The sequence below is a fragment of the Pristiophorus japonicus genome, chromosome 4, assembly GCF_044704955.1.
Source record: "Pristiophorus japonicus isolate sPriJap1 chromosome 4, sPriJap1.hap1, whole genome shotgun sequence".
Classification (NCBI taxonomy): Eukaryota; Metazoa; Chordata; class Chondrichthyes; family Pristiophoridae; genus Pristiophorus; species Pristiophorus japonicus.
In genome coordinates this window covers 305184582-305201189 of record NC_091980.1, presented here as the reverse complement: position 1 = coordinate 305201189, position 16608 = coordinate 305184582, and the positions used below count along the sequence as shown (strand labels likewise).

The 16608-nt window shown below is 47.2% G+C and overlaps 1 protein-coding gene across 3 annotated transcripts in view; it reads left to right on the top strand.

The window, feature by feature from the left end:
• Positions 1 to 16608, top strand: part of nrde2 (NRDE-2, necessary for RNA interference, domain containing) — a 101094-nt gene that overhangs the window by 46268 nt on the left and 38218 nt on the right. For all 3 annotated transcript variants that reach the window (XM_070879656.1, XM_070879657.1, XM_070879654.1), the window contains exon 7: positions 544 to 677. In XM_070879656.1, the coding sequence (XP_070735757.1) occupies positions 544 to 677 (134 nt within the window). The remainder of the gene's footprint in view (positions 1 to 543; positions 678 to 16608) is intronic.

Here is a 16608-nt window from a genome sequence, read left to right as displayed (position 1 = left end):
CTTCAGCTGTCTGGGCCCTAAGCTCTAGAATTCCTTCCCTAATCCTCTCCACTTCTCTATCCCTCCTCCTTTAAGACGTTCCTCAAAACCTACGTCTTTTACCAAGCTTTTGGTCTTGTCGTAATATCTCCTTATTTGGCTCGGTGTCAAATTTTGTTTGACAACGCTCCTGTGAAGCACCTTAGGGGCATTTTACGCCGTTAAAGGCGCTATATAAATGCAAGTTGTTTTAATCATCGCACACCTACTGTTTGGAGCTCTTACTCTCAAAATCACTTCACCGTGCTATGTTACTGTCTTCCTTAGTAGCTTAACCCCTAACTCAGGATGTGATTTTGTTTGTTTCTTCTCACTTCCACCTCCTACTTTCCCATCTCCCAGCCACCGTCCTCCTCCCCACCCGTTGCAAAACGTGCTGAGACCCACTTCGACATGAGGGGGCGAATGTATAAATGCAGGGCGTTCAGATTTTTACTTTTACTTGCAAGGCATTGTTTTGGTGGATTCATTTTTGTAATAAAATCTCTCTGCTCATTCCTACAGCAATTTTCCTGCAGCAGTGTCATTTCTTGCGACAGACTGGCCATTCAGAAAAAGCCATTGCCCTCTTCCAGGCTCTCATTGACTTCACCTTTTTCAAGCCTGACAGTGTTGCTGGCCTGATAACCAAGGCACAGGTAAAGGCAGCTCTTCCTCACCTGCTTGATGTATTCACTACCAGTCCCTCGGTTTCATGTATTACCCATTAGATAGAGAGGTTAAACTCATTGGAGAACTCGGTTGCTAAATCGTTAGCCGATCTTGCGTCATCTTGAAAAGAGAAGACTGAGGGGTCTAAAATTATGAGAGGTTTTGATGGAGTAGACACAGAGTCTTTCAACTTGTAGGGAAGAGCAAAACCAGAGGCCATCGATACAACATAGTCAAGAAATCCAATCGGGAATTCAGAAGAAACTTCTTCACCCAGAGAGTGGTGAGAATGTGGAACTTGCTACCACAGGGAGTAGTTGAGGCAAATGGTAATGATGCATTTAAGGGAAGGCCAGATAAACACATGAGGGAGAAGGGAACCCTTAGTGTTACAGTTAGATGAAGAAAAACAGGAGGAGGTGCAAATGAAACATAATGGACTGGATGGGCCGAATGGCCTGTTTCTGTGCTGTATATCCGGTGTAATATGTTGATGACCAGCTCAGTCTCGGCTCTGACCCCCGTACGCAGCTGAATAATCTGCTGCACTTGTCGTTCAGCCTTTCTGATGGTTTACCCTTGTGGAACTGCACTTCCGTGCGAAGCAGCGCCTTCAGGAATGGAGCGAGTTGGTTGGGTGCAGAAAGGAAAGAGTAAAAATTGGTGCTTCTGTTAAAAAAATTATCATGTTTGGTTCAAATAAATCTCTTCTCACTTTAGTCAGGTGCTGAGGTAAAATTCACAAGTCCACTTTTCATTGCTGATCTTGAATCATCTCCTGTGCTTAGGCGCGTCACGAGCCCTATATATAGATGTAAAAATCGTCACCAGGCCAGCCTTGGTGTGCTTGGATCTGCTCTGTAAATGCCATGGTTAGTGCAACCGCTAATCTGCACTTATTGCTTGGGCTTTTGGAAAGCCATATTTATTGCATCTGACATGTATGTCGTGCAGCAGAGAGCAAAGAGCCACTTCGAAAGGTTAGTAATTTTATAATTGTGTTGTACATGCTCTGAATTTGTGTCCGAGGCAGGCTCTTGTGTGAAGCGCCTTGGAACGTTTTAGCAGATTAAAGGTGCTTTATAAATGCAAATTGTTGAATATATTGTATATATGATGGTTACATTTTTGGATCTTTCCCCATCCTCCTTCCAAGCTCTTACCCGTATGAGATTATTTAAGTTTGCATACTTTAGATCGCTCTCATAAATGCATCCTAATTTCCCAGATGTGTATCCTCGCCCGGAGAGCTCAGTAAGGTTTGAGGAATGCTCCTGGTCATAGGAGCAACAAAACCGGTTTGGTAATTGCTGTTAGTTACTGGACTATCTCACGCTCCCTTGAGATTCAGTCTTCCAAAGCGGGGGGGACAGTGCATGAGATGTAGCTGTCAGCTGTGGCTCTGTTGGCCGCACCCTTGCCTCTGAGTCAGGAGGTTGTTGGGGTTGCGGGGGGGGGGTTCAAGTCCCACTCCAGAGACGTGAGCACAAAAATCTAGGCTGACATTCCAGTGCAGTGCTGCATTGTCGGAGGTGCTGTCTTTCGGATGAAACATTAAACTGAATCCCGCCTGCTTTCTCAGATGGATGTAAAAGATCCTGTAACATTGTTTCGAGGAAGAGCAGGGGAATTCTCCCTGGTGTCCTGGCCAATATATTTATCGCTCAATCAATATCGCTAAAAGAAGCCAGATTATCTGGCATTATCACATTGCTGTTTGTGGGAGCTTGCTGTGCGCAAATTGGCTGCTGCATTTCCTACATTACAACAGTGACTACACATCAGAAAGTACTTCATTGGCTGTAAAGCGCTTGGGACGTGCGGTGTCGTGAAAGACACTATGAACGCAAGTCGCTCTTTTTGTTTAAAATGTGAACCAAATGTACTTTAAAAATGATGAGCAAACAAGTAATCGAACAGTGATTATAATAGTCACACATTTACGGTAAAAAGAAAGAACTTGCATTTATAAAGCGCCTTTCATGATATCGGGACATCCCAAAGCGCTTTACAGCCAATGAAGTATCTTTGAGGCGGAGTCACTGTTGTAAATGAGACAGCTAATTAGTGCACAGCAAGATCCCACACACATCTGTTGTTTGTTGGTTGGTTGAGGGATAAAAATTGACGAGGACACCAGGGAGAAGTACCCTGCTCTTCAAAATAGTGCCGTGGGATCTTTCTTGTCCACCCGACAGGGCCTCGGCAAAACTCCGTGGATACCGAAGAGGAACAGAGGGGGGCGAGTCTTGGCTGAAATTTGATTTGCTCTCCATAGCTCGAGGGTGCTGAGGTCGAGGGTATCCGAGCTCCAGCCTGGTCCAGCTGTCCCACCAGGGAATGGGGAAGGAATTGGTGGCTCAGTGCTGCAGTGGGCAGTACCTTTACCAAAGAGGGGTTTGAAGGAATGAAGAGGTTGACACGGTAGACAGGGAATAACTCCTCCCTGCCTGGGAGAAAAGGCAGACACGCCAGTGCACCACTGAGGGAGTGCTGCAGTGTCAGAGGTGGCGTCTCGTGGGCGAGACATTGAACCGAGTTGAGATCTCGTGTTAAAGTAGAGGGGGATACAAATGACCTCTGATTGGAATTCTGTTATTTGAAGAGAAATCATTAAACTATTGAGGGAGCGAGAGGCATTCTCAGTTAATGTTTGAAATTTGACATCAATGTTTGCCTTCCACATGACCCGCCCAATCTGCACAAGGCAGCAAAATCCCAGCCTCTTACCATTTAGTTTGAAGCCCTGTTCTCACCTTCTCTCTCTCTCTCCCTCACGAGGTCTCTCCCTCACGGGGTCTCGCTCGCTCCCTCTCTCCCTCGCTCCAACCCCCGTCTGTCGCGCTCTCTCGCTCTCTCTCTCTCTCTGTCTGTCGCTGTCGCTCTCTCTCTCCGTCTGTCGCTCTCTCTCCCTGTCTGTCTGTCTCTCTCTCTCTCTCTCTCTCTCTCTCTCTCTCTCTCTATCACTCTCTCTCTCTCCCTGTCTGTGTGTGTCTCTCTCTCTGTCGGTCTGTCTCTCTCTCTCTCTCTCTCTCTCTGTCTCTCCCCATCGGTCTCACGCTCTCGCTCTCGCTCTCGCTCTCTGGCTTGTAATCTTGTTCCTTTTATCAAAATCAATCACTTTAATTTTTGTTTCTGAAAGCACCACTTTAGCTCCCTGAGAGCTCCCACAGATCTTGAAAATAATAGTGTTTGAACAACGGTGCTGCAGCGTGTGATAAATATTGCTGAGGAAGTCGAGATGAATTATAGAGGAAAAGGAGTCTGTACAAGCATTTCTCTGGAGGCAATGGAACTCGTGGACCCAGTAGACGCCCTAACATCTGAGCCATGTGCCGTTCTCGGTACTGATCTTAAGATCCATCCCTGCAGTACTATTTTCTGTGAAGTTTCTAGTGCTTGGATGGGCTCCTTCGAGGTTGCTTGGCGCAGATTCCTGCTCTCGCTTTTTGAGGCTGTTCCCAAAGTTGTCGACAGTCCAGTATCCCTCCTCCTTTGGTCTGCTGTTTGACTACCGCAGGCTTTGCCGTTAGCTGAGTCAAGGTTTAGACAGGTACAGCAGTCAGTGGGATGCAGAGGTCAGACCAGGAACTTGCATTTATACAGCATCTTATCACCGTGTCAAATGTCTCAAAGTACTCAGTCAGTCCTGGCTCAGTGAGCAGCACTCTCGCCCCGGGAAGATTCCATGGCACTATTTTGAAGCAGAGCAGGGGAGTTATTCCCGGTGTCCTGGCCAATATCTATCTCTCATCCATATCATGGAAACAGATTATCTGGTCGTTATCACATTGCTGTTTGTGGGAGCTTGCTGTGCGCAGATTGGCTACTGCACTTCCTCCATTCCAACAGTGACTACACCTCAAAAAATATAGTGCTTTGGGACATTACTGATGTGCTATATAAATGCAAGTTCTTTGCCTTTCTTGAGGACTAGGAAGGAGAACATTTACCCGGGCAATAATTGACTCGGGATCCTGATTGACATCCAGTGATCTCATGTTGCAAAGCCAGACTAGACACTCCTCAGTTATTCATATCATAGACCATTCGGCCCATCGTGCCTGTTCCGGCCGACCAAGAGATATCCAGCCTAATCCCACTTTCCAGCTCTCAGTCCATAACCCTGCAGGTTAAGGCACTGAAAGTGCATATCCAAGTACTTTTTAAACGCAATGAGTGTTTCTGTCTCTACCACCCTTTCAGGCAGTGAGTTCCAGACCCCCACCACCCTCTGGGTGAAAAATGTTCTCAACTCCCCTCATCCTTCTACCAATTACTTTAAATTTATGCCCCTGATTATTGACCTCCCTGCTAAGGGAAATAGGTCTTTCCTGTCCACTGTACCTAGGCTCCTGGAGTTCAGCCAGCCTCTGTGGCACAGACACAGCTGTCGTCCGCGTACTGTAGCTCGATGACAGAGGTTGGGGTGGTCTTGGATCTGGCCTGGAGACGGCGAAGATTGAACAGGTTTCACTGGTTCTGTTCCACTCCAGCGGGGAGCTTGTCAACTGTGAGGTGGAGCATGACAGCGAGTAAGATTGAGAAGAGCGTTGGAGCGATGATGCAGCCCTGCTTGACCCCGGTCCGGATGTAGATTGGTTCTGTGATGGATCTGTTGGTAATGATCACGGCCTGCATAGTCGACGTATTTATTGAGGCGTATGAAAGCATGGGCCTTACGCTAAACATCAGTAAGGCAAAGGTCCTCCACCAGCCTGTCCTCGCTGCACAGCACTGCCCCACCCAGACATCAAGATTCACAGCGCGGCCCTGGACAACATGGACCACTTCCCATATTTCGGGAGCCTCCTATCAACAAGAGCAGACATTGATGACGAGATCAAACAGTGCCGCCTTCGGCCGCCTGAGGAAAAGAGTGTTCGAAGGCCAGGCCCTCAAAACTGCCACCAAGCTCATGGTCTACAGGGCTGTAGTAATACCCGCCCTCCTGTATGGCTCAGAGACATGGACCATGTACAGTAGACACCTCAAGTCGCTGGAGAAATACCACCAGCGATGTCTCTGCAAGATTCTACAAATCCCAACATCATCAGTGTCCTCGTCCAGGCCAACATCCCCAGCATTGAAGCACTGACTACACTTGATCAGCTCCGCTGGGCAGGCCACATAGTCCACATGCCAGACATGAGACTCCCAAAGCAAGCGCTCTACTCGGAACTCGTCCACGGCAAACGAGCCAAAGGTGGGCAGAGGAAACGTTACAAGGACACCCTCAAATCCTCCCTGATAAAGTGCGACATCCCCACTGACACCTGGGAGTCCCTGGCCAAAGATCGCTCTAAGTGGAGGAAGTGCATCCGGGAGGGCGCTGAGCTCCTCGAGTACCGTCGCCGAGAACATGCAGAAAGCAAGCGCAGGCAGCGGAAGGAGCGTGCGGCAAACCAGTCCCACCCACCCTTTCCTTCAACCACTGTCTGTCCCACCTGTGACCGAGACTGTGGTTCTCGGACTGTACAGGCACCTAAGAACTCATGCTACGAGTGGAAGCAAGTCTGCCTCGATTCCAAGGGACTGCCTATGATGATGACCTAGGCCCCTCACAATTTTATACACCGCTTAAATCTCCCCTCAACCTCCTCTGTTCCAAAGAAAACAACCCCAACCTATCCAATCTTTCATCAGAGCTAAAATTCTCCAGTCCTGGCAACATCCTCGCAAATCTCCTCTGTACCCTCTCCAGTGCAATCCCATCTTTCCTGTAATGTGGTGACCAGAATTTGTGACTGCCGGGTGGAGATTGGGCACGCAACAGGTTGACAATTTAAGTGACGTGTTTTCAATTGCTGCGGCTGAATGTTTGATATTGAGAGCTGACTCCGAAGCTGCACAAGCAGACTTCTGTCATTTCTGGATTGGCATTCCTGGATATCTGCAGTGCAGTGCCAGCTGTGTATTAGTATGTACCGTGCGTGACTGACTAAACCCACAGAAGCAGTACCCAAGAGTATCCTGCGGATACCTTTTGAAACCTAAAGATAACTAGGAATTAAGAATGTAATTTTTTTTTTACTGCTAGCTTTGATAAAAATACTAAATAACTGGAAAAGGCCTCACTGGCAAAAGATGGATCAGGAGCGCCCCCAAGTGGTTGAATAGTCTTACAAGTGAACATTCTCTACAGGACTTAATGCAGTTAAGATATTGTGCTGCCACAAGTCCCAATGGGTGGAGCTGCAAGCAGTCTGCACTCCTGAGTATTGAGGCAGATTTTCCTGGTCCTGCTGTTGGATTGCAATGACTGCCACCCCCGTCCTGTAAGGGAGGCCACCATGAGTAGGATGGACTCCACTGAGAATTGTGCGCACATTATCCCGTCCAATCATCCTGTATTTGTTGCGCCAAGCATATCCAATAGCCCTAGGTATAGAAAGAGGAACATCAACAATAACCTGCATTTAGTTAGTACCTTTAACGTAGTAGAACGTTCCAAGGCGTTTCACAGGCGCGTTGTCACCTAGCCATAGAAGGAGGCATTAGGACAGGTGACCCACAAAACATGGTCAAAGAAGTAGGTTTAAGGAGCGACTTAGAGGAGGAGAGAGGCAGAGATTTTTAGGGAGGGAATTCCAGAGCTTGAGGCCAAGGCAGCTTAGGGCACGGTGCCAATGGAGGAGCAAAGAAAATACGATTGCGTGAAGAGGCCAGAATTGGAGAACGCAGAGATCTCGGAGGGTTGTAGGAGGTTACAGAGATAGGGAGCCATGAGGCCATTGAATGGGTGAGCGGGACTTGGTGCGAGTTAGGATACAGGCATCAGAGTCTGGGATGAGCTCACATTTGAGGAGGTTGGAGGGTCAGAGTCCTGACAGGAGAGCATTGGAATAGTCGAGGTTGGAGGTAACAAAGGAATCAGTTCAATTATCTTTTATGTCTTTCAGTATATTTGTAACTATCAAAGGATTTCTATTGAATTTAATTATTCAACAGGCATGCAGTTTCAAATTAAATGCGTGTTCATTGATGTCCACACAAGAGATTTATTTACATTTATTCATATTTGGCTCAATGGGTAGCAACCTCGCCACTGAGTCAAGGTTGTGGGTTCAAGTCCCACTCCAGGGATTTGAGCACACAATTCAGGCTGACACTCCATTGCTGCACTGTTGGAAGTGCTGGCTCACTCTACCCTCTCGGGTGGGGTACATGATCAGCCATGATCTTATTGAATGGCGGTGCAGGCTTGAAGGGCCGAATGGCCTACTCCTGCACCTATTTTCTATGTTTCTAAAAGATCCCATGGCACTATTTCGCAGAAGAGCAGGGGAGTTTTCGCTGGTATTGTGACTAATATTTATCCCTCAACAGAGGGTGGTGGGGGTCTGGAACTCACTGGCTGAAAGGGTGGTAGAGGCAGAAACCCTCACCACATTTAAGAAATACTTGGATGTGCACTTAAAGTGCCGTAACCTACAGGGCTACGACCAAGAGCTGGAAAGTGGGATTAGGCTGGGTAGCTCTTGGTCGGCCGGCGCGGACACGATGGGCTGAAATGGCCTCCTTCCGTGCTGTAAATTTCTATGATCCTAACCAACATCACTAAAACAGATTATCTGGTCATTTCCACATTGCTGTTTGTGGTAGCTTGCCAAATTTTGCAAATTGGCTGTCGCGTTTTCTACATTACAACAGTGACTACACTTCAAACAGTACTTAGTTGGCTGTAAAGTGCTTTGGGAAGTCCTGAGGTCATAAAAGGTGCTATATAAATGCAAGTTCCTTCTTTCCCTTCCGAAGGACGATGCAGCGACTCCCTCCACACTGCCGCACAGTATCAGCCGAGAGTTGCACGCTCATGACCTGGTGCAGGGCTGAAATCCACAACCCTCTGAGGCAGAGGCAAGAGTTTCACCCTTTGTGTCAAACGGACATGTGGGTTTAGTCTGGGGAGAAGTATTCAGGATAGAAAATAGGTGCAGGAGTAGGCCATTCGGCCCTTGGAGCCTGCACCACCATTCAGTATGATCATGGCTGATCATGCAACTTCAGTACCCCATTCCTGCTTTCTCTCCATACCCCTTGATCCCTTTAGCCGTAAGGGCCACATCTATCTCCCTTTTGAATATATCTAACGAACTGGATAACATGAGATGGAAATATAAAAAGGGGAATAAAGTACTTCAGAAGTGCTTCATTGGCTGTAAAGCACTTTGGGACATCCTGAGGTCATAAAGTTTATTCTTTCAAACATGAGATGTATTGATGTATATTTTACTCCTTGCCCTTTCTCCATCTTTGTAAGAACAAGAGGTCCAAAGATGCCAGTACCATTATGCTCCCGATAAAAAAAATCCAGGATTTAAAAAAAAAAAATTCTTCTCTAAAGCAGCGCCTCAATTTTAAAATTCTCATGTTTTCAATTCCCTCCATGGCCATTCCCCTGCCTATCTCTGTAATCTCCTTCAGCCCCACAACCCTCCGAGATCTCCGCGCTCTTCCAATTCTGGCTTCTTGAGCATCCCTGATTTCAGTCTCTCCACCATCGGTGGCCGTGCTGTCAGCTGCCGAGGCCCTAAACCCTGGAATTATCTCCCTAAGCCTCTCCGCCTCTCTACCTCTCTTTCCTCCTTTACGACGCTCCTTAAAGTCTAACTGTTTGACTAAACTTTTGGTCACCTGTTCCTAATAACTCCGTTTGTGGTTCGTTGTCAAAGTTTGGTTGCAATCCTGTAAAAGCGCCTTGGCATGTTTTACTATGTTAAAGCTGCTATAAATGCAAGGTGTTGATACGTTTTATGTTCGCTCATCTCAGTTGGGGCAGGATTAAGAGTGTTACAGTTGGACTCATTGCTCTGGGGATAGTAAGGGAAAATCAGCCAGGGTTCCCCGCTCCTGATCACTGACCAGTGAATCTTGAAATTCTCTACCCCCGAGAACTGTGGAGGCTCAGTCGCTGTGGGTCCGGCTCCGGGGATGTTGTCTGTGAGCAGCAGAGCACACGTGCGTGGACGTTGGCTGAGACCATGATCGGACCGAACGGCCCGCTTGCAGTCTAGGCGCGTCGGTGAAATCAGTCAGGTGGGTGGGTGGGGGGGGGAGAGACAACATCCCTGGAGCTGTACCCACAGCGACTGAGCATCCACAGCTCTCGGGTAGAGAGCTCAAAGATTCACACCACTTTCCGAGTGAAGATATTTCTCTTGATCTCAGTCCTAACTGGCCGACCGCTTATTCTGAGACTGTGACCCCTGGTTCTAGAGTTCCCAGCCAGGGGAAACAACCTCCCTGCATCTACCCTGTCAAGCCCCTTAAGAATTTTATATATTTCAATGAGATTACCTCTCATTCTTCTAAATTCGAGGAAATATAGGCCTAGTCTACTCAATCTCTCCTCATAGGTCAATCCTGTCAACCCAGGAATCAGTCTGGTGAGCCTACGATGCACTCCCTCTATGACAAGTATATCCTTCCTTCGGCAAGGAGACAAAAACTGTACACAGTACTCCAGGTGTGGTCTCAGCAAAGCCTTATATAATTGCAGTAAGGCGTCTTTACTCTTGTACTCCAACCGCTTTGTAATAAGGGCTAATGTATCATTTGCTTCCCTAATTGCTTGCTGTACCTGCATGTTAACTTTCTCCGATTCGTGTACAAGCAATGCTCCCTTTCACTCCAGGGAACCTGCATGCCTGGCTTGCTGACTTTTCAATGCAAAAACCGCGAATGTGCGTGGTATGTTGAATGGGCCATACAGCCCCTTAAAGTGGCCGCGCAGTGCCAAAATAAATAAGAGGGAACACGATGTACAAAAACACCCAGGTCCCTCTGAATACCAACATTTCTGTTATAAATGTTTGCATAGGAATTTATATTGGAAACCCAGAAATAAGGACAGAATGTCTGACTTTAAAAAAGGGATTGAATTACTTCTTTGGGCCCTGACTCGATTGTCTGCACTCTCCCCCTAAACCAGCTTCACCCGCAGGGGTAGATTTTTGTCGTTATCGGACCCGCCCGATTGCCATTCTGTTGATTAAATCAGGCAGGTTCAAGACGGTGAAGGCAAAAATCTGCTCCTTTGGTCTTGAATCCACGTATGGTGCACCACAGGACGTGTGCTTGAGCCACGTAGTTATGCTGTTTCCTCGAGAAGCTTGTGTTTCCTGCGCCCTTGGAAAATAGCCCATAGTTTGGAGCTGATTCATGTAAGCACTTGCTCAAAGGCTTTCAAGGGTAAAGCTCTGGAATGATATCATCGCAGAGCCAGCTTCCTCCTGCCAATAGAGCACTGATGTTACAGAGAATATACGGCACAGAGGCAGGCCTATCGGCCCAACTAACCTCTGCTGGTGTTTCTACTCCAAACGAGTTAGTTGCACGTCTGGTGCAGCCTGGATTTTCTTACTGCAAACAGGAAAAGAAAGATAGACTGGTGTTTCTATAGTACCTTCCACGTCCTCTGGACCTCCCACGCATTTTTACAGCCAATGAAGTACTTTTGAATCGTTGTAATGTAGGGAAACGTAGAAGCCAATTTGCGCACAGCAAAGTCCCAAACGTCGCAATGGAATAATGATCAGATAATCTGTTTCTGCGATTGATGTTGGCCAGGACACTGGGGAGAACTCATCTGCTCTACTTCGAATAGTGTGCCATGGGATCTTTTGTGCCCACCTGAGAAGGGCAGGCGGGTCTTCGGTTGAAAGTCTCAACCGAGAGACGGCACCTCCGACAGCGCAGCACTCCCTCAGTAGCGCACTGGAGTGTCATCGAGTCTACAGCACAGAAGCGGGCATTCGTCCCAACTGGTCTATGCTCCACACGAGCCTCCTCCCACCCCTCTTCATCTCGCCCTATCAGCATTCCCTTCTATTCTTTTCTCCCTCATGTACTTATCCCCATAAATCATAGAATCTTAGCATAGTACAGTGCTGAAGGAGGCCATTCGGCCCATCGAGTCTGCGCCGGCTCTTTCGAAGAGCAATCCAGTGAGTCCCATTTCCCCGCTCTTTCCCCATATCCTTCCAACTTTTCTCTTTCCAGTATTTATCCAATTCCCTTTTGAAGGCTACCAATAAATCTGTTTCCACCACCCTGTCAGGAGCTGCGTAAAAAGATTTCTCCTCATGTCACCTCCTGGTTCTTTTGCCAATCGCCATAAACCTGTGCTCGCTGGTTACCGACCCTTCTGCCATTGGAAACCGTTTCTCTAAATTATCTAAACCCTTCATGATTTTGAACAACTCTATCAAATCTCCTCTCACTTTTCTTGTTATGTATGTAAACTTTACCAGTGTGTAAGACTTGCCACCATGGGGGCGCACCTGTGGGAGACCCGAGGGTCACCTGCACACCCTGGGCAAGCAGGTATAAAAGGCAGTCTACCATGCTGCTTCCTCACTCTGGAGTTACATTAAAGAGCCAAGGTCACAACAGTTTGAGCTTACAGTATGCAGTCTTGTGGAGTTATTCTGAACATAACACTTCTCTGCTCTAAGGAGAACAACTTTAGCTTCTCCAGTCTATCCATGTAACTCTAATCCCTCATCCTTGGAATCATTCTAGTAAATCTCTTCTGTACCCTCTTCAAAGCCTTTATTTCCTTCCGAAAGTGTGGTGCCCAGAATTGGACAAATTCTCCAGCTGGGGCCGAACTAGTGTTTTATATCGGTTTAGCATAACTTCCTGGCGTTTGTACTCTTGTGCCTCTATTTATAAAGCCCAGGATCCCATACGCTTTGTTAGCTGCTTTGTTTAGCTGTCCTGCCACATTCAAAGATTTGTGCATAAACACCCCCAGGTCTGTCTCTCCTTGCACTCCCTTTCAAAACTGTATCATTTCGCTTGTATTGCCTCGCCTCATTCCTACTACCAAAATGTATCACCTCACACTTTTCTGAGTTGAATTTCATCCGTCATGTGTCACCCATCCAGCAGCCTCTCCATGTCCTCGTTGAAGTCTATTATTATCTTCCTCAAGATTTATTACACTTCCAAGTTTCGTGTCATCTGCTAATTTTTAATTTGTACCCTGTACCCTGAAGTCCATCTAAGGTAAATGCATCCATGCTATATGCCTCAACTACCCCTTGTAGTAGCGAGTTCTACATTCTCACCACTCTCTGGGTAACGAAGTTTCTCTGAATTCCCTATTGGATTTATTAGTGACTATCTTACATTTTATGGGCCCTACTTTTTAAATCCCCAACAAATGGAAACATCTTCTCTCTGTCTACGCTGTCGAAGCCCTTTATCATTTTAAAGACCTTTATCAGGTCATCCCTGGGCCTTCTGTTTTCTAAAGAAAAGAGCCCCAGCCTCTTCAGTCTCTCCTGATGGGTATACCCTCTCAGTTCTGGTATCAACCTTGTAAATCTTTATTACACCTTGTCCAGTGCCTCTATATCCTTTTTGTAATATGGAGACCAGAACTGTGCACAGCCTGAATCTGGTGTCCGATCCCAATCCCGACAGTAGGAGGCAGCCAAGGGTGCCTCTCACCAGAGGGTGAGGTCTTGGTACGCTTAACTTCAGCCCCATTGAGAGCTTTCCTACCCAATGGTTTTGGTTTTGCACCTACGTTATACTTGTGGAGTGTGAATATGCTGTAAATTTACCAGAACTAAATGGGGTGGTTGCGACATAATAGCTTACTGCAGGCCTGAAGGCAATACATGCTGAGATAGACGGGTTGTTTAAAGTCTCATGCTAAAATGTGGCACCTGGCTACATAGTGGAGAGGTATTTGCATGAAGGAACTGCTATAGGCTTTTAGGAAAGTGTTTATTAGTGGTTGTTTAGGCAGGATCTTGGTATGAACATAACATAAGAACATAAGAAATAGGAGCAGGAGTTGGCCATTTGGCCTCTCGAACCTGCTCTGCCATTCAATAAGATCATGAAATTCCTCTTTATTAGTGACATTAGTTGTGATGCACCCACCCCTTGTACAGTGCCTTTCATGACCTCAGGATGTGGCAAAGCACTGAAGCATTTTTGAAGTGTAGTCACTTTTGTAATGTAGGAAACGTGGCAGCCAATCCGCACAGCAAGATCCCACAATCACAATGTGATAACGACCAGATAATCAGCCCTGGCTCTGTGGGTAGCACCCTTTCCTCTGACTTAGAAAGTTGTGGGTTCAAGTCCCACTCCAGAGACTTGAGCACAAAAGTCTAGGCTGACACTCCAGTGCAGTGCTGAGGGAGTGCTGCACTGTCAGAGAGGCCATCTTTCGGATAAGACGTGAAACCAAGTCTGGCCCCGTCTGCTATTTCAGGTGGATGTAAAAGATTCCATGGCACTATTTTGAAGAAGAGCAGGGGAGTTATCCCCGGTGTTCTGGCCAATATTTATCACTCAATCAACATCATTAAAGCAGATTATCTCGTCGTTATCACTTTGCTGTTTGTGGGAGCTTGCTGTGCGCAAATTGTCTGCTGCGTTTCCTACATTACAACAGTGACTACGCTTCAAAAAGTACTTGATTGGCTGTAAAGTGCTTTGGAACATCCGGTGGTCATGAAAGGCGCTATATAAATGCAAATCTTTCTTTTTTTTTTAGTGGTAGTTGAGGATTAAATATTAACCCAGTACACAGGGGACCTGTTGCATCCACCCACGAGGGCAGATGGGGCATCGGTTTAACGTCTTTAAGGGAATGCTCCTACTTTCAGATGATATCTATTTTTATGTAAAGAACCACAGGAGAGCCCACTGTGATCCTCTATGCTGGTAACTTAGACTTCCCCTCGGATTCACTCTTCTACCGCAGTATGACAGTGCAATGCAGAAGTTTGATTGTTTGTGGTTAAGTATATTGATTTGCACGGGTTACAGATGAGCCAGGAGTGCACGCTGCCAATGGATTTTCCTTGCTGCACTTGGTGACAGGATACAAATTGCAGGGACTTGAGGAAATATCAAGCGGATTAAATGTCGGCTTTTCCTGTCAGCACGAGGTGACGCACTGCTCCTGAATAATACAAATTGCTCGCACTCTCTTTTTATATAGGCTTGTTATTGAAGTCCCAGAGATAAAGGGGATTTTTATTCTTCATTATTTTCTTTTAATGGATCAGTTTTGTAGTAATGCAGAGATGCTCTCAACCCAGATTAAACAGTTATTATTGTGATGACCAAGTTAATCATTGTCCATTACATTTGGTATTAGGAGTCCCTCCTAACGGGTGAATCATTGGAGTACTTTACATTTGGTATTAGGAGCCCCAACTGATGGTGTTAGATCATTGGGATTCAGTCCATTGGGTTTTAGCGCTCCCTTTGACAGTGGTGAATCATTGGGGTACAGTCCATTAGGCATCACGAGCCCTCCCAGTCCCTCACTCAGAGTCTGTCTTCGTGTCGGAGCCTAGCACTGCATAGCAATCAAGAGGGGGATCCCTAGCTCTTATTTCCCCATCCTAGGTTTGCGAACACTTGTTGTAATATCTCTCTACCCTGGCTGAAATTGACTCAGTCAAGCAGACTTCACTTGGCTTGGTGACATGTTTGTGCTGAAGAGTAATCTTTGCGCCACACAAGTGCCAGGCAATGTCTATCTCCAACAAGCGAGAGTCTAACCACTGCCCCTTAACAGTCAATGGCATTACCCTCACCGAATCCCCCACCATCAACATCTTGGGGGTCACCATTGACCAGAAACTTAACTGGACCAGCCACATAAATATCGTGGCAACAAGAGCAGGTCAGAGGCTGGGTATTCTGCGGCGAGTATCTCACCTCCTGACTCCCCAAAGCCTTTCCACCATCTACCAGTCAGGAGTGTGATGGAATACTCTCCACTTGCCTGGATGAGTGCAGCTCCAACAACACTCATGAAACTGAACACCATCCAGGACAAAGCAACCCGCTTGATCGGCACCCCGTCCACCACCTTCAACATTCACTCCCTCCACCACCGGCGCACCGTGGCTGCAGTGTGTACCATCTACAAGATGCACTGCAGCAACTCGCCAAGGCTTCTTCGGCAGCACCTCCCAAACCCGTGACCTCTACCACCTAGACGGACAAGGACAGCAAGCGCATGGGAACACCACCACCTCCACGTTCCCCTCCCAAGTCACACACCATCCTGATTTGGAAGCATATCGCCGTTCCTTCATCATCGCTGGGTCAAAATCCTGGAACTCCCTCCCTAACAGCACTGTGGGAGTACCTTCACCACACGGACTGCAGCGGTTCAAGGCGGCGGCTCACCACCACCTTCTCAAGGGCAGTTAGGGATGGGCAATAAATGCTGGCCTTGCCAGCGACGCCCACATCCCATGAACAAATAAAATAAAAAATTTCCTCCATGTGCCGATCTTCTGTGTTCATTTTGCCAACGGCTGGCTTTGACCAACCCTAATAGTTTAACTCTTTTGTCTTGGGAGTCAGCCTTGGCTCAATGCGTAGCTCCCTCTTTTTACTGAGTCAGAGAGCGGTGGGTTCAAGTCCCACTCCAGAGACTTGCGCACGTTCTAGGCTGACGTTCCCAGTGCAGTGCTGAGGGAGTGCTGCACTGTCGGACGTGGTGTTAAACTGAGGCCCAAGAGGATGGACGCAGCACTATTTCAAAGAAGAGCAGGAGAGTTCTCCCCGATGTCCTAGTCCATATTTATCCCTCAACCAACATCACTTAATGATCACATTGCTGTTTTGTGGGAGCGTGCTGTGCGCCGGTTGCCTGCCGCGTTTCCTACATTAAAGCGTTTTGGGATATCCTGAGGTCGTGAAAGGTGCTATATAAATGCAGGCTCTTTTCTTTCTACTAATTGTAGCTCATTACCAACCCACAAGAGTACAGCAGAGAGGACTTGCAAAGTGTGGCAGACACTTGATGGCAGTGAAGTTGAGCTACACGAGAACTAAACTAATTTGTGAGTGAGGGTCTTAATGGTTGTCTGTGCCTCTGCTCAGCCAGATGCTAAGTACCCTGCCTGTTCCATCAGTGTC